Raw genomic sequence first — 22245 nt, forward strand, 5'->3', positions numbered from 1 at the left:
AGGAGGAGGAGGAGGACGACGACGAGGAGGACAAAGAGGATGAGGAGGACAAAGAGGACGAGGACGAGGAGGACGAGGAGGACGAGGACGAGGACGAGGAGGACGAGGAGGACGAGGACGAGGAGGACGAGGAGGACGAGGACGAGGACGAGGAGGAGAAGGAGAAGGGGAAGGGGAAGGGGAAGAAGATGAAGAGGAGGAGGAAGAAGAAGAAAGAAAAGAAAGATACTACACTTGATCTTAGCCAAAAGGCCAAGAAGTGATAAGAAAGGAAGGAAGGAAGGAAGGAAGGAAGGAAGGAAGAAGGAAGGAAGCAAGGAAGGAAAGAAGGAAGGATGGAAGAAAGAAAGAGAGACAGAAAGACAGACAGAAAGAAAGAAAGAAAGAGAAAGAAAGAAAAAGAAAAGAAAGAAAGAAAAAGAAAGATAATTGAGAGCTTCCTGGTAGATGTAGTTGTGACATGTCTCAGACTCCAGCTTTATTTGACTCCAATATTTGCTGTGGAACTGTCACATGGTTACAACTTCAGATGTCTTTGCTGTTCCTCAGCTCTCATCAGCTTTGCCTCCTTTCGTCCTTAAGGAAGCCAGGCTGGATTCAGTGATACCAAGACGTTGAGCAGTGTGTGTGTTTGGGGCGGGGGAGTCGAGAAGAGGGTAAGACGGGAAACTGGCTACTTTAGAAATATTGCCATCAATCCACCTGCATTCCAGTTTAACTCTGCATGCTTTTATTTTACACATTCTGGGTTACACAAGAGATTTTGAAAAGGTATGGAAAGTTACCGCTCACTACAGTTGACATTGTGTATACAACAACCAAAGAATCATTCAAGATTTGGTGGTTGATTAGGTATTTTATTAAAGTCATCTATACAGCTGTGACTGCTACAGAGTATGCATACTCCAAACATAAAATTGCAGGCCATATAGTAGAGGATATTAGGAACATTGGTTTAATCATTTCTTAGACTGAACTTATCTCAACGTTTTGCCTTATTTTGGCTTTATATTCTTTGATAAAGGCTTAGTCTTATGTTAATACTGTACCTCTGTAGTTGCATCTCTTCTTTCTCTAAGAAGTAACTGCTACCTAAAGTTTATAGGCACATTTTTATGTGATTTTTCTATTCTTGCTACTTATCAATAAAACTGTAATTTATAACAATTACTGGTCACTATGTAGTATATAAATGTGTATGTGTGTGTAAATTGGGGAAGTTAAATTTTTATGAGTCCTCTACAGTTTAGATTCATTATTTTTTATGTATTCCTGGCTGAATGAAAGAAATATTAGGTAAACTATATAGTAACTACCATCAACATCTCTGTTGATCACTCAAATAAAGCTTTATAGCCTCTACACCTTCCTTTTAGAACTAGAAGTGTATTGCTCCTAGAATATCTATAGGACATTTCTCATAAAACCTAATTCTCTTTGTATACTTAAAGGTGTAGAGTTTTAACAAGATAATTTAATTATAGATTTAACTGGAACAATAACTTACAGCATCTTCCAAAATGTTTTCTACACCTTGGTGATGATTTTTTTATGGAGGATTCTTCACTTGTTTTCATTAGGGACTAAAAAAAATTTGATAGAAATAAGTATTTTAAAAGTCTAAATGGGTTAAAAATCTAGATTTACTGTTTTTAAATATTTACATATGTGCACACCATTCTCTGAGTTCTGTGAATCATTTGTGACTTCTGTAATTATTTCTGATCATGTATGTATAGATAGAATGAGTGTTTAGATTTTGGTAGCAATTAGGATCAGTGTGTGATACTGTAAAAACAAAGAAAAATATTGTAGATGTTCTACTTGCTCTTTTCTTTTTCTTTTCATTTTTTTGAGACTGGGTTTCACTATGCAGTTTGGGCTGGCCTTGCGTTCACTTTGTAGCCTAGGCTGGCCTCGAGCTCTGAGGAATCCTTCTGCCTCAGCCTCCCGAGTGCTGGGATTACAGGCTTGAGCCGCAGCACCCAATTCTACTTTCTCCTTTTTTGTTAGTATTAATTTGTTTTTATTAAAATTATCATCCTCTGTTCTCTACTTTCTAGCTCTGTGTCCCTAGTAATTCCTTTTCGTCCTCATCAAGTCCACAGAATGTGATCTCACAATGTAGCATTTGATTCCCCAGTACAATGGCTTTCAGTACTGTGTAACTTTGATAAAAGAAGCAGGTTCAAACAAAGCAGACACGCAGATTATTCTTTCTGGATTGAACCAAGGGTGAGAGGATACGTAGGTTTGTGGGTATATTTCCTGGAATTCTTTTTAAAATAAAAAATTCAAAAGTCAATCTAAAACATCTTTAGAATGGCAGCTCTGGTTAAAATCCTTACCATTCTAATCACCCATATATTTGGTGTATCTTTAAATAAATATCTTTTGTAAATGCTGTGACACAGTGTTAACATTTAAGTTAGCGATCCATTTACTTATCATTGAACTTGCATGGTTCTGAACATGTCTTTCATTCCAAGTTGTGGAAGCAGCCCAAGCACCAGCTGGGTCTCTTCTTTCTTCTGATGTTCTTACTTTATTGCTTATTTCCATGTTGTTGGGCTCTAAGGTGACAATCTAACTCTCCATTTTATTTCCTGAACTAATTGCGGCTTTGAACATATGTTTAATTGTTTGAGTGCTATTGGTTGTATTCAGTTAGATGAGAGAATGTAAGTTTGACTTGTAGCCAGATTAGACTTCTTTGTAACTTTCCCTCTGAATTTAATTCACTCACCAATAGACAGAAGAGCTACTGGAAGACAGGCCTTCTTCCACAGGGGCAATGTCTCTGCCAAGTTTTCTGCATGGGAGAGCCTGCAGGGGAATTCACAACCCTTGTGGGAAGGGTGGATCTCAAAGATGGAGAAAAGCAGAATACCTGGAAATAGTGATCATCTACTTAAGCAAGGCAGACCAACTCAAGTCAGACCCTGTCTTAGTTATTTTTCTCATTGCTGGGACAAAATATCCAACACTTATAAGTTAAGGAAGAAAGGTTTATTTCAGCTCACAATTTGTAAAGGTTTCAGTCCATAGTTGGGTGGCTCCAAGACAGGGTGGCATGGCAGAGGGATATCTCAGTCCTTGGCAAAGCAGGCAGAATGCAGCAAGCAGTAGCAGCAGAGCAGCAACAGCAGAGCAACAGCAGCAGCAACAACAAGGAGCCTTTTGGGTAGTGTCATCCGTATCCAGGGTGGGCCTTCCCACCCAGAACTATGCTAAGCCAATCAGGGGAGTAATTTAGTACCACACACCCTTAATCCCAGGATCATACACACTAGATCCTGTCACCTAAAAGCTCCACCCATGAATGCATGAGGACTTGGGGGGACAGCTAGATATAAGCCATAACAGACCCTTATATTACCAAGCTGATGAATCACTTTTCTTTTTACTGGAGAAGTGAATAAGGACAGAAGTGAATAAGGACAGAAGTGAATAAGTACAGAAGAGAAGGTCAAAGTTTACTCTCAAAGTATTGGCTCTGAAGAATGGGGAGAAAATGTTCTCATGGACTCATACGGATAGGAAAATAGATTTCCCTTACAGCATAGTGTGTACTGTTTGTGTTTAATGCTTATGTGATTGACTGGACCACAATTAAAATAGTGAAAGAAGCATAATTACAGTTTTTCTCATATGGATCTTGTGGTTAAGGGAAAATAAAATGCACAGCATATTACATAAATTATCATAAGTGGGGAGGCAGGCATGTGCAGCACAATTGGTAGAAGTCGTGGTTTCTTTGCAAAATCCGTCCTTCCTTGCAAAAGTCTCCTTGATCCCCCCTGCCCCTCTTCAGCCAGTTGTTTACCCACCGAATCCCTGGTACAATGTAATTTGATTGTGCCACTTGTAAACCAGAGTTGTTCTTTGCTGGTTCTCCATTTCCAGTTCTCAATCTACATCTTAAATCCTGAACAATGCCCATTATTCTAGTCACATCAGCGTCTCACCATCCCCTGAATACCCTGTGCTTTTCTAGTGTCCACACCAGTATGTTATTTCTTCTAATGAGCATTTCATTCTTCCCTTTGTAAGTGAACTCTTACTCATTATTCAAGACACAACATAAGTATGACTTCCTGTATGGAGTATCCTTAACACCAAGTGGCAATCATTCTCTTTTTCATTTGCCTATAGCCCGTATAAAACATTCATTACATTGAATCATAATTACTTGTTTGTGCCTGCATTCTCATCAACAACGATAGTTAACATTTCTGTGGCTGGGACCTGGGCCAAGAAAATGTACGTAATTCATGCCTGTGAAATATATACTCTGGTTATTTCCATTTTGTAGATTAAATAACTAAGAGTTAGAGAAGTTAAAATTTGAAATTCCATAGACTTGGCTAAATTTCAGAGCTGCCTGTCATATCCAGGTCTTCCATTTAAAGCCTTTCTTATTACGATCCATGCATCAAGTGCACAGTCCAACTACGTGGGGTGCTCTGTTATTGCGAGCACATGAGGGTCTGGCACTTAACAGGCATTCAAAATTAGTCACCTTTACAATTTTTCTTCATCTGTAACATATCAGCTAATTATTCTCATGCTCAGGGCTGTAAGATGGCTTAAGTGCATTCAGCATTGAGTGCATAATCTGGTGCATAGTAGGCACCTGTGAATCTTTATTCCTAAATGAAAGAACAAAAATGTAACTTTTACTGTAATGCGATTAAGAGCAGTGCAGTCTTCAGGATGCCATTAGCTTTCTAGTGATTTCAGTAAAGCGTGGTTTTCCAGGCCATTCTTCTGTGGACTGAGGCAGCTTCCCTCACCAGGATGCGAGCTGTTTATTTTCCAAGTGACAACTTGATATACTATTTTCCTTCTCATCACTTTCAAGAAGCATCTGCAGGCTAGTGAGTGACCCAGCAGTGTGGAAAAGTCCATTTATTTCTCTGCTGCAGCTTTCCTATATAACATCTGAGGATAGGGGTTGGAAATGGCCTCAGGAGGTCAGATATCCTATGTGTTTTCTTTGGTAGTGTGGCTTGCTTATAGAGGCACAATTTCTTGTCTGCTGGTACACTCTGCTTTAAAAATACCTATGTGATGGGATGTGGCAGGTAAAGGATTCTGTCGTTTGTCCTTGGGGGATGGCATTGCAGTTTGAGCTTTTCTAATGCTTTGTTTGACTATAAGATACATTGTCAGGGAAATAGGACATGGAGAACCAGGTGCAGTCACTTGTGCAATCTTTTTTTTTTTAAACCTCAATCAGGTATTCTTCCCAAAATTCTAGCAGGAAATGTGATTAGATGACATGCAGTAGAATTCACTCTAATAAAAGGATTTCTACTTTCTTGCTATTTTTGCAAATATGATCATCACACAGCTCATTGGGCAATTTGATTATCTGTCCATAGCTCCTAAACTTAGAGGTAGGCAGTCTCATTCTACATGTGGTATTCCTAGCAGGTTGGAGGGACAGGAAACAAAATTATGTAAGACTTAACCCGTATTTTCTTTGCTGTGCTTATTTACCAGCAAAGTAGTCAAGTTACTGTTTTAGTGTAAGGTGTTTTTCAGAATTGAGTGGATCTGCAGCCCCATCCCCACCACCCCACCTTCCTCCCTCAGAAATGAGCAGAATACTTGTAAACTTGTAGGTGTATTCTTTGTCTGCAATTGTATACCCTTTATCTTGGACTCACTGCTTTTTTTGGCATCCTGAAGGATGCTTTGCCTGGGAGGCAGTGGCCAGAACAATTAGGTGACCTGTGAATTCCTAAGTGGAGAATCCATCACCTCTCACTACAACTCCTGGAGTAGGGAAAGGCATGATATGGTCCCTGCTGAATGACTGGAGTCAGAAGAAGCGAGTCCTCAGGACAGCCTGAGGACCACAGCCCATCCCCTGGCCTAGCAAGCAGGGCAGTAATAGACCATTCACATTTTGTGCCTGGTTAGCTTCTGGGTGAGCAAGACCAGGATGTGCAGCCAGGGTTATCTTTGCATCAGTGCAGACTACATTATTGCATTGCTGCATGAGACAAATTTGAAGGACAAAGGCTGTGAGGACGAGGGCACGTTCACCTCTGAGGCTCATTATCAGAAAGCTGTCTCTAGAGCACAGCAGGTGCTCTGCTCAGGGCCACTGGCACTCCAGAGCGGTCAGCACTTTCTTATGTCTGATTCTCCAGCCTGATTCTAGAGAATCTGAGGAAAAGGTCAGTCTACTTTCCTATTTCCAGATATGGGTTCCTAGTAGGCCTTTATCTGTTAGGAGTTTCCCCTTTGGACTGGCTGAACTTCATACAGTCCCAGAATCTTAGATATGGGATGCTAGACCTCTGTACTGAGATTTTGAGTTCCTGGCAAAGTAGGAATACGGTGAAGTAGCACAAGCAATGGGTACCAGGTGGTTGGAGCTGGCAGTCCATGGTGTCTTAGGTGACCTATCAAACTCCGTGTTCCCCTGCTTTCTTACATTTATGTAATTACAGCACGCTGACATTACAGGGTGTGGAGAGAATACAAAAATAATGATTAAGAAAGCATTTGGAAATATATTGCTCAGTTAGAAAGCTTTGAATGCCTGTTTGCAAATGGCCTAGTCTTTCTTTACACATTTCCACTATGTTCTTTTCTTATCTAACAGTGTCCTTTCCCTCCATTCTTTTATTTAATCCTTGGTTTTCTCTGGTTGAACTTGGGTCTTAAATGCCCAGTTGTGGTTTTGTCCTGTAGTTTCTGCCTCACCAGCGTCTCTGCCTCTCTTTTCCTTGGGCTGTTTCTGTTATGAACATTTTTCTTGCATTCCTGCCCAGTGAAATGTACTCACTGTAGGAATTATATTGACATCTAAGCTGAACCTCATCCCAGGCAATCCTTGAAAAAATTCATAAGGTTATGTAGTTTTTTAAAAACATGAATTGGATTCTTCCATCCCTTTCAGTAAAATTATGCAATGATTTCCCTAATCTTCAAAATAAAGTTCAAATTTCTTGATATCAAATCATAATTTGAGTTTTGAAGTCACCAAACCAGAAGGAATCACAGGCCTCCAATTCTTCTATTGCATGGTGTCTTGGTTACTTTTCTCTCATTGCTGAGATAAAATACCTAACACCCAAAATTAAGGAAGGAAAGGTTTATTTTCCTTACAGTTTGTGGAGGTTTCAGTCCATACTTGGCAGGTTACAAGGTAGAGTGGCACATGGCAGTGGGCTATGGCTCATGGTGACAGAACACAGCAAAAGCAACAAGCACAAAAAAGGGAGGAATGGCTGCAAGCAGCCTCTTCCTCTCCCTTACATATGCAAACTATCCACCCCAGGGCAGGTGTAGCTAACACACCCATAATCAATCAAACTCTAAAAGCCTGCCCCATGACTGCATGAGGCTTTGAGGGGACACACAGACACAAACCATAACACATGGTAAGAAAATATTACATCGGATATTTTAATCTAACTTTGTAATTTTTCAGAGAAATGACATTGCATAAATCAACAGTTGGTTGTATTTGGGGGAGGAATAGTAGAGAAAGGGATTGAGTTAATGCTTATTAACGTTATGCATGATGCTATGGTCTATTGTATGAAAGCATATGTATACGCTTATGCATATCAATACTTCAATTAGCAAGCTATTTGAAAGAAAGTTACTTTATATATCTTACACAAACTGATTTAAAACCTCGAGTTATACCTCTCTAGAGTACATCTAGTGTTTAATCAGTTGGACATTAACAAATAATAGTTAAATGGTCTGTTGTCATAGAATTGAGCTCTGCACTGAATGTGGCGAGAATAGCATTTTTAGCACTTATGCAATTGATTATAAACTTTGAGGTGATACAATTTAAGTGGATCTAAACAGTCCATTAGCTACGTCCGTGCCTTCTCTCTTGCCAAGCTGTAGTTTTATGCTAAGCTGTTGTGTGCTGCGTTACAAAATCCCCTGCATTCATTTTCTCCACCTATTTAGCCTGAATACATACAAGGTGACTGCATTGTCTCTACAACATCCTTCTCAGTGTAAACACCATGGATAGCAAACGGATTTGGGGCACTATTACCTTTTTCTAACAGAGGCTTCAGAGAATTGAATGGGCTTAGAAATGTGTTTGTCACTATCTGCTTTTCCCTTTTTGGTTATGTTGACTGTCAACCCAGTATGGTTTTCAAGGTGATAAGAAACTGTTTGAGCCTTAGCTCCTGGAAGGAAATTAAGATCGTTTGGGGTCTTAGGTAAAAAATAATGTCTGCTGTGAGAGTTCACAAAAGAATAATTTCTTCAAGGTTCTTCTTCTCTCCTTCCCAGCCCTTTATTTACTCTTGGTCAGGTTGGGCCATGTATTGCCGGGCCTCTCCGCCCTGCAACTGTCAGAGGAAAGTATTTTCTGAATTAAGAATGTATTAAGCTCGCTTATCTAAAATAGGTTTCCAAGAGGAACTTTCAGTTGTCTATTGTTTGTTAATAGACAACCAATGGGAGGAGATATCTTGGCAGCTGGGGTGATGCTGCGCCTGGTTACCTGCTCTGGCCCAGGGAAGAGGTAAACTGAGAAAATACATCATTGAGGGGAAAGACTGGGAAAGCTGTGAATTGTTGCAATGGTTTTTATCAGATTCTTGCAAAGGAAGGCACTTGGCTACATAACATTTTTCTCCATATATTTGTGTGGTGATTAGCATAAATAATGCATGTGATTTGCATAGGCATTTTCTTTTTCACATTGGTATTATATCTTATTTATTTACTGTGATATTCTCTTTTGTATGCTGATGTAATTTTTCCCGCTATGGCCTTCTGCAAGAAACAAATTCTTTTACTTTAAATACACCCACAGGCAAAAGGGAAACATTTCTTCTGGTGAGCATGTGCAATTTACATCCAGGAAGAGGAGTTTAATTTTGGATCAATTTCTCCAAGGTTTAGGATGGTTTGCAAGTTAGTCCATATATCCATGGACTCATTCACAGGCATGGAGAAGGAGCGTGGGATATATGGAATCTCCCAAGTGGCCAAAGGGAAAGGCAACTGATATTTAGAGGAAAGTTTGAAGGTGCTTTAAGGCTACCTTACCACCAATTAACTGTGTTGTTTTGGGCAACTCACTTATTCCTCATCATTAGTTTCTTCCTTAATAAAATAAAGTCATTATATTAAGCAATTCCTGAAAATCCCTTATACCTCTAAGTTTTATTATTTTGACAGACTTCTAACTCTATGAAAAATATTGAGCAACATATATCACATGAAATAATATGCTGTGCTGCTTTGTGTCAAGGCCTCCCCCTCTGAAACATATTCAGCAATGAATGTAAGCCTCTCTTTGTAGGTGCTACTCTCTTGCTCATTTATCCCAGCTCAGTGAGTGCACAAGGTGTAACTCAGATGCTTATAGAAGATGCCCGTTACCAGTGTACCACATGCAGTACAAGGACACACATAGTAGTTGTCTCTGTGTGTGTCCACGTCTGTAGGAAAGAGCCTAGTTGTGATAAATGCATTTGATTCATCACCTTCTGCTTTAGACCAGTGTCACTTCCAGGTCTGTCGTCCAGTTGCATTTTAACAAAGCCATTTCTTCATAAATGAGAGGAGACATTGTGACAACAGACAGCGCACTGCACCAGAAGATTGGGTGGATCTATTTCAAACATGCAGTGTTCAGTTCTTGTTTTATATTTTTTGGGGGGGTCTATTTTTGATAACATGCATCAGCCATAATTTTTGTGCTGTGTGGTCCTTTTACCTTATGAATGCATAAGCTGCACTACTGTCATTTACAGAAGGACAGATCCCTTTGCTTATCCCAGTGTGTGTATAAACAGAAATATATAGGTAGATGTGTTCCACTGAAACCCTCCAAAACATGTGAAAGTTCAAATTTCTTCTTTAGCTCTCTGGGGTACAAAGTTGAGGTTCATGTTTTAATGTTGTCATAATGCTATGATTAGTTGAACAATATATAGTAAGTGGTCATATCTCCCCATAATAAAAGTGACTCCTCAGTATTTTTTACTTCATGATAAGTAAATATGTATTTTACTTCAGTAATATATGGAGGTCTGTGATTGTTGATAGGGATCTGATTGGAGGTGAACTTGATGTTTTTGTTCATAAGACTGGAACGTAGTTCTGGAAAGGAAAATAGAAGCCTCTCAACCTCGCTTTTCAGCCCCTGTCTCCAGAGGGGAAGTTTATATCTATATTTATATTGTGGCCAATTTTCCTTCATTAATGAAGTGCTTTGTGACAGTTTTTATTCCAATCCTGATATGAAATAGAATATTCTGAAGCTTTCTGACAAGAAGATAAAAGATAAATGCAAGTCCACATCATGTGCGTCAAAATTATAAATCACACCAACAACTGATTAAAACTATGTCCTATTCTCCTACTTTGACACACACACACACACACACACACACACACACTTTTGTAGCTACTCGGAAGGCCCCTTCCAGAATTTTTGGATACCTTGGTTTTCATACTGGGAAATAGTAGTCCAGAGAGAATCAGCCACTTTCTGGCACTCAGTATGGGACCTGACCCCTTTCTCTTCCTACCTTTGGCTCTGTCCTGTATCACAAGGACTCTAGAATAAATGAGTGAGGATGCCACAACCCACACTGCCAAACAGAGTCCCCACGGTTCTCTTCTTACCTTACTGTATGGAAACTGATACCATGGTTTGTCTTCAGAAAGATCTATTATGAAGAAAGACCTATGCAAATAGTCTAGGCTCTTTGTGCATAGAAGTACAGGGTCCCAGCGTCTGCAGTATCATTTTGAAAGAGCACATGGGCTCCGCTGGAGTGCTGCTTTGGCCCTGGAGACCCCCTGTTTTGGGGATAGGGTGTGGACATGGGGAGTCGAACCAGAGTTACCTGAAAAGAGACCCATCCCCACAGAGAAGAAGCCCCTTAACCTTGGGTCGAAGGATGGCATTGCTGTCATGTCAAAGCTCTTCACCAAATTTCATTTTGTTCCCCTTGCCTGTTTGAGCACTTTCTTGGGTCCAACTTCCCACTTACTAACTCAGCTACATTCCATTGGGCTCAGGACTGTATCATAGAAACCAAAGTGAGCTGGGTTACTGATGGATTAAAAGTCAGGGCCAAATCTTTCAAGGTAATTGATTTTTAGTTATTGGTCAATTAAAAAGTACCTAGAGCTAAAGAGCTTTTTAATCAGAAGAGTTCATTATCTATTCTAAACCATCTCTTTGACAAGCATTTAAAGTCATCACCGAAACAAAGCAACTTCAACTTCACTTGGCCTTTTGTATGACATTTCTCTTCAGGATTTTCTCTGAGTAGATTTGAAAGGAAGGCAGCAGCAAGCCCTCTTGCACCATCTTGTCATCTTGCCCTTGTGTGAACACACGGTTTCTCCAGTCCCTTGCTCGGCTGTTTTCCCTGGTATTTGAAGCTGGAGGGAGTGTTGAGTTGGTACCAGCGCAAGCACAGGGGCAGTGCCTTTGACAGTGTTCTCTTGGTTGTTTCCATGAATCTGACTCATGTCAGTCAAGTATTGACTGCTTTCCACTTGTATCCCTTTCAGCTCGAGAGGAGAATGTGGCCACTTTCCGAGGCTCGGAGTACCTATGCTACGACCTATCTCAGAACCCGATCCAGAGCAGCAGCGATGAAATCACCCTATCCTTCAAGACCTGGCAGCGGAATGGGCTCATCTTGCACACCGGCAAGTCGGCTGACTATGTCAACCTGGCTCTGAAGGATGGTGCGGTCTCCTTGGTCATTAACCTGGGCTCCGGGGCCTTTGAGGCCATTGTGGAGCCAGTGAATGGAAAATTCAACGACAACGCCTGGCATGATGTCAAAGTGACACGCAACCTCCGGCAGGTAATGGCTGAGGGGAGAGAGCCTGGGAGGCTCCTCCTAGGTAGAAAGGGTGTGAAGCAGGTGACCTGCCAGGCAGAGAGGGGGACAGATGTGGGTTCAGCTATGTTGAAATCTAATTTTCTCCCAGCTTTTGCAATTTCACAGGGAAAATGATTAAACTATGTTTCTACTCATGCTTCAATTCTCATTTGTACTTGCTATTTAAGAAAAAAAAAATCAGTTGTATAGATAATAACCATGATAAGTATTTTCATCCTTTTTATTCTGCTTTTCTTTTATCATTTTCTTAATTACATTTGAATCTTATCGTATTACTGTTAAATTCAATTAGGGACAGCATTTTGTTTCTGCAGCTTGATGGATTTTCCTCATTCTTTGAATATGTTTTTCTTTTTAATTAAGTTAGCTACAGCCATGATGTCATAATTTTCCCTCAAGAAAAAAAATGTCCTTTTTTTTTTGCCTCCTTTTAATTTACCAACCCACCCCCAACCCCCTCCGCATTGTTATGTTAACCTCTAGCCTGGGAGTTAATTAGCTGGGGTCTTTCTGATCTCTGTTTCTCTGTTCCCTGATGCCGTGGCCCCACCTTATTACTACCCTGTCTCTACAAGACTCTTCAGTTGACTGGGAGGCCTGGAAAGTGAAAGGACCCAAATAAAAATGTCAACTTTGGAGCAGCTTTCCTGACTCTGTCCGTGCTTGAGAACTCCCATCGCTTGCCGATTCTAAGCAGGCAACTCCGTCAGGTGACAACATTTTCAGAAGCCCAGGCCAAGTGAAGTTGTTTGCAATTCCACAACGGCTACTGCTGCTGTACCTTAGCAGCACATATCAGTGTAAGAAAAGCATTTCCTGTAGAGGTTAAGGTCTATGCCAACACTGCCTGTTTCATGTTGCTATTTTCATTTGGTTTTTCTACTTAAGAATTTATCATGAAACCCAGCTAGCCAGCATTCATTCTTTATTAATCAGAAAACACTATGCAGATTTCCAGGGCATGTTTCTTGAATTTTTTTCCTTCAATTGATTGATTTAATGACTTCCTACATAAACAGATGTTTGTATATGTTTTCTGTTTGATAAACATATGACCCCTTAGTAATGGTAAATAGCTGGCCTAGCCTGGCATACACTGGAAACACACAATAGTCAAAACAATCATTTCCATACTTAAGTATGTTAAAGAAGCCACCTGGTTGGGAGATTCCATTTTATCTGTGGTGAAGTTGACAGATAACACAAGACTGAAGCATCTCCAAATTAACACATGTTGAGTTTGACTTTTTTCAAATCATTCTTCTGTTTTCTCTCCAAAGCCAAAAAGTCCTATTGCTGATGATTTTTTTCATCATCTCCAGCCATAGTTGCCCAGAAGAGAAATTCTCAGTGTTAAGAAAATTCAAGTTAATTTCCAATTTGCTGACACAGAAGAACTTTATATGTCTGAGCTACAGAGACCAAACCAAAAATTTCATAAGATCTGTGCAAGTTTTGATTAGAAGGCACAAAATAATTCCCTTCAGGCATTGGTTAGTGGAGAAGGGACTCTGGATGCATTGGAAAATGGTATCAGGTTAAGAGTCTCACAGATTTGGTTATCCAACTCTGTCTTACTCACGCACTTCCTAGTCAGTCTAGTGTAATTCCAATTTTCTTGAGAGAATTATACTTTTGCTTCTACTAAAAAACACTTTTTAAAAATGGTATCAGGCCCCAAATAAGTCCTTTAAATCAGAAAGGACAAATGAAACTGTAATTTAAATACTAGCTGTGATGTTTTAGTGAGAGTAATTTGAGGAAAATCAGCCTGGAGCTTTCTGTTTTGTTCCAAGTTCTAAGGCCCAACTCCGCTCTGTGCCCTTGGACAAGCCACTTAACCTTACCACATCACAGTTTCCATTTGTGAAATGCTGATTACAATCCTCCCCAGCCATGTGTGGTGGCTAAATATGCAAAGCACCTTATGTTCCAGAAGGATTATGAGCTCATCCATGGTCTGGGTGCTAGACTTGTTGTGACGTGCAAATGATTTACAGGCTGAGCATTTTGTCCCAAAGGTGACTGCCTCTATCTGATGCCAAGAATGCAGCTAAGCAGAGCGCTCTGTTTTAGATAAGGCCTCAGAGATCCTATGGTATTGGGTATTTCTTGGCAGAGATAGCATTAATTTCATAGGAAAAAGTACCCCTAAAATGGGACCTCACTGAAATCCTGACTGATTTTTGCATCCAAAGCAACTTATTGAAAAGAGCGATGTGATTTTGCAAATGGAAACCTTTCAGTATTGAATAATCTAAGGCTATCATTTTGCCCATTAAAAATATTTTAACATCTTTTTTGAGTTCTCTAGGGTACATTTTGGGTGGGAAACCCCCACCTATTCAATAAACTAATAGTTTCATGAATATTTGATAGCAAGCTTATGGCAGGCTCATCTGCTGTTTTAGTAAGGGTCAATGGCTACTATGGCAAAAAATTCATCTAAGGAAATTTCACCTGAAGTCCCCTGGAGTATTCCTTTGGAAATGGAGCAGAATTTGCCTCATTTCTTCCTTCATGGTCAGCAATTCATGATTCTGTCTTCAAACCAAGTGAGAGCCAAGCCCAAGGATTTCTCTGGGGCTTCAGACTATAAGAAGAAATGTGGATCATCTCAGTCTGTTTCAAACTACCACTGGGTTTAGAGGCCAAAATAGTGAAGTATTTGTATGTGTGAGTAGGAGGAGGGTTTGCCCTTTACCTTGCCTCAGTCCAAGGTCACACCGATCATATTAATTGCTTTAACTCTGGGTGCCACAATAGCACAAAACTGCTATTGTGTGCCTTCCAACCTTCCAGCCTCCCACCTCAGGATATGTTGGCAGCTTGGCATTTGAAATCAGCGAAGAGATTAATTGTAGGACTTCTCTAATCCTGTTTAACCTGCCATTCTTCCTGCTATCTATACAAGAAATTGCTCAAAAGCTTGAAAGGCATCTTTAAAAGGAATAGGGTGAGAGAGAATCCAACGGGAAGCATCCCAGCAAGCAAGGCAAGCAAAATAATAAGCTGATTGGTTAATTAGGGAGACTAACTTTTTTTCATGTATTTTAATGATGACACAGTTATTCTAAACTGAGAGAGGGAAAAGGGAGACTGTTCTCCTCTGGTTGTGCAAATACACAGAAATCAAGAGGGTCCTGGATCTGTGAAATACAGATGGAATCGTAGAGGATGCTGTAAAATGCTGCATAATGTAGCCTTTAATCTGTAAATGTGTAAGTTCTTTCTAGGAGAATGTCGTAAAGGTCCATCCACATAGTGAGATTCAGATATTAAAAAAATATTGGGATTTTAATTCGGTTCATCTACATATGGAATAATAAACTTTGGGGTGGTTTCATTCACAACAGTATGTGTTGAGGGTGGGAAGGGAACTCGGGCAGTTTCCATTTGAAAGAGCCCATGGGAAGTAAGTATGATGCTAATTCTCACCGGGTCAAGTGGGGTGCCGGTGATATTTGGAAGAAGTGGGCGTTTTCAATGGCTGGTGGACAACAACAGCTCCTTTCTTGACTGTGTCCCAGTGGTGAGGTTTTTCCATAGAGTCCTGGTCTCATTGTCTTCCCCCACTCTCTCTTTCTGTGTTGGGTGCCTTTTTTTTGAAAAACTAACACAAGATCATTCATGCGATGTGTCATTTTACTAACCGACTAATGTACTAACACCCTAACGACTCATCTTTGTTTTTAGTTTTTTTAATTAACAATCGTTCTGTTCACAATTTTTAATTTCCTTTCTTCCCCCTTCTCCGCAAAGCACTCAGGCATCGGACACGCTATGGTAAACAAACTACATTGTCTGGTAGATATCATTCTTATTGTCTCTTTTTTTGGGTTTGCCGTGTGTTGCCCCCCTTTTCCTACCCAAACCCCTCTTTTATCCTCTTTAGCCTTATTTCTTCTCCTTTTCCAATTTGTTTTTGTTAAATTAAATGCAAGCATTTTTTGTTCTTTAAAAAAAATAGAAAGGTATGTACCTGTGCTGAAATGATATTTGAAGTTTGATGAGGACAATTTTCTTTTTCTTCAGTTTTCATTTTTTCCCTAAAAGTATTTTTTCAAAGTTTCTCCATTCAGTTAAATTTTTTGTTTTATTTTGCTTTTTTTATTTTGCAACTTTGAAGTTACAGGCAAGGGACAAGAGAAATTTCTAGTGAGGACTTTCTTCTCTTGGTTTCTTCCTCTCCTTCTCTCTTTTCCTCCTTTCCTTTTTCTCCTTTCTACTCTTAATCCCTTCTCTCTTTCCCTTTTGTGTGGCCACGGCTGCCACAGATGATCCAGGAGGAAAGAACTCTAGTTCCTGTGCTCTTCCTTTCCCTTCTCTGTCCTTATTCCCCACCATGACCAAAGGGAGCTCTGCCAACTGTGTTCTCCATACAAACTCTGCATGGCATGGTCCTGTCTCGTGGAATTCCCATTGGCATCAAAATTTGTTCCCTCATTTTCCTCCTCATTACTAACAACCTACAAACCATCAACCCACTTCCACTTTCCTCTATTTTTTTCCAATCTTCATTCTCCTCTCATTCTTCATATATTTTGGGGTTGGGTTTGGACTTTTTCTTTTCTTTTTTTTTTTTAAGTGAGGGAGGTGTCAGGCAGGGGGAAGATTATCCCTTAGTTTTGAGTGTCGCCCCCCCCATTTCCATCTTGTTCTTTAGTTTGTTCAATGCATGTAAGTGTGGAGTGGATTTTTGATTCCTTTGTTTCTCTTCACCTTTTCCCACAACTCTACTTTTTTTCTTTCCTTCTCTCTTGGCTCTAGATAATTTTTGCATGGGTGTGTCAGCAAATGGTGTGTGCACGCTCTGAGGCTCCACCTTTTCCCTCTTCCCTTTGCTCCTATCATGAATGTTGGGTGTGTGGGTGCTACTTCTTCCCTGTGGGCATTATTATTATTTTAGTTATCACTCCTCATCATTTCTTTTCGGTTGTTGTTGTTACAGTCGCCTTTTTGGTTTGGGTCATTTCTTCTGTTGGTGCTGGTGATGGCAGCCGAGGGAGGGCAGGGGTTGGTGCTGGGGTAGTCCATGGCATGTGTCATCCTTGACATATCACAATAGAGACCTCCTCTTTCCCTCCCTGAATGCATGCTTGTCAGTATGGTATGAGCCAAAAAAGAAACAAATAAAAAAGAAAAGAAAAAAAGGCAAAAAAACCCATCAACAACCAAAGACCAACCCCTAATGAACCCCATTGTCAAATGTCTCCCTTGCTGTTTCTCATCACCACCATAAATAACAATCATATAAGAAATGAAAAAGTCATTTTAGCAATCAACTGAAACAAGTGATATGGTCTGAGGATGGTTCCATTTTCTAGCCTGACTAAGAGTGCAATGGGTAGAACAGGGTGCTCAGTGTGGCAGTTCTGATAAACACATCTACGGCTGTGCAGGGGTGATGCAGGCTTGGGGCTCAGGGAGGCAGACCAGAAAATGGAACTCGGCTGCACATACCCAAATCAAACCAAATTAGGCAGAGTGCCTCACCAAAACCTTAATGAAAGTGATGTCATAATTAGGAGACGCCATTCGATTTTGATAGGACTCTGAGGTCATTGTTGGGATTTTCTTCTTTTGTCCCTATGTCCCACCACCAGGTGACAATCTCCGTGGATGGAATTCTTACCACAACGGGCTACACTCAAGAGGACTACACCATGCTGGGCTCAGATGACTTCTTCTACGTGGGAGGAAGCCCAAGTACGGCTGATTTACCAGGCTCTCCTGTGAGCAACAACTTCATGGGCTGCCTGAAAGAGGTACAGTTCACACACCCCCACTTGATGCATTATGCGACCGGTAAAGGATAAGTGAGGTTTCTAGATCAATGACTGCATCAGTCCTTGGATCTTTTCTATGACACATGCAGTTGTAGTAGAAAAGCCTTTAGACTTGGAAACATGTGTTCTCCCTTTTGGTCCTAGTTTATTTGTTTTTTGTTTTTGGTTTTTCTCCAGTACCGGGAACCGAACTCACGACCTTGCACTTGCCAGGCAGGCGCTTTTGCCGCTGAGCTAAATCCCCAGCCCCCTTGGTCCTAGTTTAAATTGGCTAGGTGATCTTGGTTTTGCCACTTAAATGCTTGATGCTTCTGTTTTTTCATCTAACTATTGAAGAATCTTAAATGTAATAACACAGATGAAAGGCCCTTGAAATCACAAGGAATTAGATGCAGGTGAAGTTGGTTTTGTGCTTTGTAGTTGGAAAGTAGAGACTCTAGCTAAAAGTGGCTCAAGTTTTGATTGTGTACCTTGTCTAAAATATAACATGTGTAGTATTTTACTTTTGCCAGGTTTGGCATTCCCAAGGGTCTCATTATTGGAGATGATGGAAAATTTTCAGAATGTAACATTAAGGCTCAGAAGACTGGCTGTTCTTTCTTTTTCTTTTTCCCTGAAAGCTAGTAGCTGTAGCTATGAGAAAGCAGTGGGGCTTAGCCATTACTCATTTATTACCACTGTAGCTGATGTGTTGAGATCTCTGTCTGAGAGCAAAGGAGCTTCTGTCAAGTGTAAGTTCAATCTCTGAGGTCAATTGTTGAGGCAAAAAGAATCAGACTGATTTGGTGGAGTTCTTTCAGAACACTGTGTCATCAGAGCAGGACACTGTACATTTTGTTTAATCTAAGTTAAGCCTGATTGCCTAAGATATCTATATTGTTTCCCCAGGGAAATTCCCAGGGAAGCTAACAGGGTTCTTTCTTGTAGATAAAAATCCCTTGTGACATCTTATGAGCCTCCTCTCAGGGCATATGTTTTATTCTTATTATGGTTACTTGAAGTGTGTCGAATAGCAGACATACATGAGGTGGCACTGTGCATGCATTCGCTCGTGCCCCTTGACTAAGAGCCATATCAAGACAGAGATTGTGTGTGTTATGCCTGGCACATTCTAGGTGCACAGTGAGGAGGTACCGAAAGGACCAGTTTATCAAGTAATTATTGGATACCTTTTCATGTGCTGTGACACACACACATTCACACATGTGCCCTCGTACTACCCAGCTAAAGAACAGAAAGCTTTAAAAGCTTGTCCAAGTGTCACTATTAGGTGACATAAAAGTTAAATACAGTTCTGAGAAATTGGTGGCTCTTTTCAAGCTGAAGACTTTATTGTCCAGGAAGAAAGATGAGATCTATAAGTGAATAATTACAGTGTAGGACACCATGTGTTCAGTGCCACAGATGAAACACTCTGATTGAGTGGAGGAAACAGATAAATTTTAGGTGGGAGCCAGTTTTAGGGAAGAAGTGACATTTGAGCTGAGCCTTATTGCAATAAAACATGTGCAAATTGAGAGGAAGTGGTGGAAAGGAGACTCATGACAAAGGAGGGGAAAATCCAATTATAGCTTTGTATTGTTCTTAGTCAGAAGGACAAATTAAGAGGAGAATCCAAAGACAGCTTTCCTTTCTCTGCTGGATATTACCCAGGCTTCTGCTGGTTTCAGGGATTCCTCTGTCATTTCTGAAGGAATTCTGGTAGGCATTGAACATTTCTTCCCTAGGATCTATTCTTATTTGGATAGAATAAAAGTGTAAACTAGTCAATGTCTAATGAACTCTGAAAGTTCTTAAACATTATTAAATCACACTATGTTGGAATTGCACTCTCATCAGAAGAAGATCACAACTTTCCCATTACCAAGGAATGGCTGAGGAATGAATGAAACATTGCATGGGGTAGACTGCTCATCCATTTTTGTAGTACAATAGCCCTGAGGATAGAATTTCCTAGGTGGGGTGGGGCGGTCTAGAGTGGCCTTTAGGAGTGTATTTTCCCCTGCATCCAGTTATATTGAAGTATATCTCAATTATATATTTGGAGACTTGAGAGCAATTTCTCAGCAATAAATCTCTCATCTATAAATCAGGAAGGGTACCCATGAACATTCTGAAAGAAGTTTCAGAAAAAACACTAAAATGTTTCTGATAACTTTATCCCTGTGGAACCTGAGCTAAATAAAATCTAAATACACACACACACACGCACACACACACACACACACACACACATTGTCATGGTTTGGGTCTAGATGTCCATCCAAAGCTTCATGCAGTCATGCGGGATGAGCTTTTCAGAGGTGGCTGAATCTAGAATGTGTGATGCTGGGACTCAGGGTGTGTGATTAATAAATCAGTGTATTCTTCCTATGCCACGTTGCTCCTCTGCCATGTACCACCCTCCTTTGGAACCATCAGATTATGGACTAAAATCTCTATAAACTGTGAGCTAAATAAACCTTTACTTCTCTAACTTTGGATATCAGGTATTTTGTCTCAGCAAGGAGTGCAAAGTAAGGAAGACACACACACACACACACACACACACACATATGCTGATTGCCAAAGTGTCACAGTTAGGTGACATAAAGATGGTTCTGAAAAATAGTGGCAGTAATAGAAATAACTGTAGTTAGTAATAACAGAAAATCTCTTATCTTTGAAGCGGAGAACAAATTTGTATTTAAATTCCAAGCTAGTTAGAAAAAAGAATGTCTTAAACATGGAGGGAAATAGTAGGTCAAATGAGAATTGTGTTAAGCCCTGCCCACCTCTCTGTTCTGTAGGCAGTGCGTTGGTTTTTCTGAGGGACTGGGAGGCCTCCTCATTTGCCTGAGTGCGTCAATACATAACTTTGGGCCTCATGAAATACTGTCATTTTATCCCATTTTATCATTACATTTTACTGGACTGTGAGCAAGTATTCTCTTGTTCTTGGTATTTGTCTTTGACAAATTAGTAAATAGGAAGGGCTTCCCTATATCAGGATTTAATTCCTGACACAGCCCATGTACACACCTTGTCCATTACAGAATCTGCAGTGATTGTTCAGTGCCATCTTCCTTTCCTTTTTCTACTGTCTCTTTCTCTTTGTGACTTTAAATTTCCCTAAAATGAGCTGAATGTTTTTAAGTGTCACTTTCATCAAACTGGGGGCATGGTGAAGGGACGATGCGATTTCTTTCTCAGAAGAACGGATATTTCTTTGCCTGTGAAGCAAAGAGGTTTCATCTTTGGAACTATAATTAATTCACTCCCATAAGATATGTTCTAGCCCTTCTTTTTTATTTTAAAGAGACCTAAAAGAGACAAAAAATAAAAATTATTCAGAATTTCAAAACAAGGTGATAGGAAATAAACAATGGTTATTATATTGCATATTGTTATCTTCAAAATAGTTGCTCAGATTACCAGGTACAGGCATGCAAGATTGATCAAACAATATAAGCACTAATGCATCCTTTCAATGAACTAATAGAAATTAGCTGTACAATTATCTCAGCTATCTTGTGTATATATACATATCTTTTTTCCCCCTTCCTTAAAGTCACTGTGGATTTCACCTGTGTTCATGCTTCCTAACTTGGAATCTCTGTAAAAGCTACAAAACAGTGTAAAAATGTCATCAAAAGATTGTGGTTCTCTGTGCACCAGAGGTAAATTTAATGTTTACTGAAATATCACAAAGTCAGCTTCTTGTTACTCCTGTTTGCATATTTTGTCCATTGCATTTTTGTTCTTCTTGTATCCCCAGTCTTTTAGAATGGTTTGTGGCCCCTAGTGTACTCTTAATAAATATTTGCGAGTACAATAATGTGTGTGGAAATTAATAAATGTTTTTCTTAGATAAGTGCGCTTAGGCACTATTGATCACTTGACTTTTCTGGGATGACTAAAGAACATCTCAACATTACAATTGTTGATTATTTGAAGAATCCCCTAGACATCTGACATAAGGAAAATAGTATATAAAAGGCCTTACCAAGACTTAGAGGAATGGATGGGAAGCTCCTCTAGCAAAAGTAAGATAGAAAAGGCTTTGAGGGAGGCATCATAGTATAAGGAAGAGAATACTCAGTTTAAAACCAGAAAATCTGGTTAGGGATATTAGCTTTATCACTGGCTGTATGGGCTGGAATAAGCTATTGATGCTTTTATGAATCTCATTTTTCTACCTAGAACATGAATATTAGAAGACTGCTGTTGCAGTCTTCTTTTTTATTATAAGAGAATAAAAAAATAAGAAACAAAAGCAATAAAAGTGATACAGAACTTCCAGACAAGATGAAAGGAAATTAACAATGATTGTTATATCACATATTGTTATCTTCTTAAGGACAAATGGAACAACGCACATAAACCAAATGGCATTACATAATGTTGTCTTGCTATTGCAATTGTTAAGGATTATGTAATATGTTTTATAAAATGGTTTATGAATATAAGTGAATTAGCACAATCACGTCTCTATATTTCCATAGTAGCAAGCCGCTGTCTGGGGAAAAAAAGAAAACTATTCTGAGGTTTGCTGTACTAAAATTCTCTCATGCTTGCTGGTGCATCCAGGAGCA

At 39.9% G+C, this 22245-nt stretch overlaps 1 protein-coding gene across 19 annotated transcripts in view; it reads left to right on the plus strand.

Annotated features, from left to right (window-relative positions):
• The window catches only part of Nrxn3 (neurexin 3), a 1559809-nt gene that overhangs the window by 440632 nt on the left and 1096932 nt on the right, over positions 1 to 22245 (plus strand). For 14 of the 19 annotated variants that reach the window (XR_001235159.1, XR_001235160.1, XM_013517252.1 and 11 more), the window contains 3 exons: positions 11542 to 11843; positions 15645 to 15668; positions 17489 to 17650. Coding sequence is in view for 16 of the 19 variants with exons in the window: in XM_013517252.1 (XP_013372706.1) it covers positions 11542 to 11843; positions 15645 to 15668; positions 17489 to 17650 (488 nt within the window). In the remaining 3 variants the exon portion in view is untranslated. The remainder of the gene's footprint in view (positions 1 to 11541; positions 11844 to 15644; positions 15669 to 17488; positions 17651 to 22245) is intronic. The other 5 variants (XR_001235161.1, XM_013517256.1, XM_013517262.1 and 2 more) reach the window with 1 other exon arrangement.

Source organism: Chinchilla lanigera, unplaced genomic scaffold (genome assembly GCF_000276665.1).
Source record: "Chinchilla lanigera isolate Chin_1 unplaced genomic scaffold, ChiLan1.0 scaffold00037, whole genome shotgun sequence".
NCBI classification, from domain to species: domain Eukaryota; kingdom Metazoa; phylum Chordata; class Mammalia; order Rodentia; family Chinchillidae; genus Chinchilla; species Chinchilla lanigera.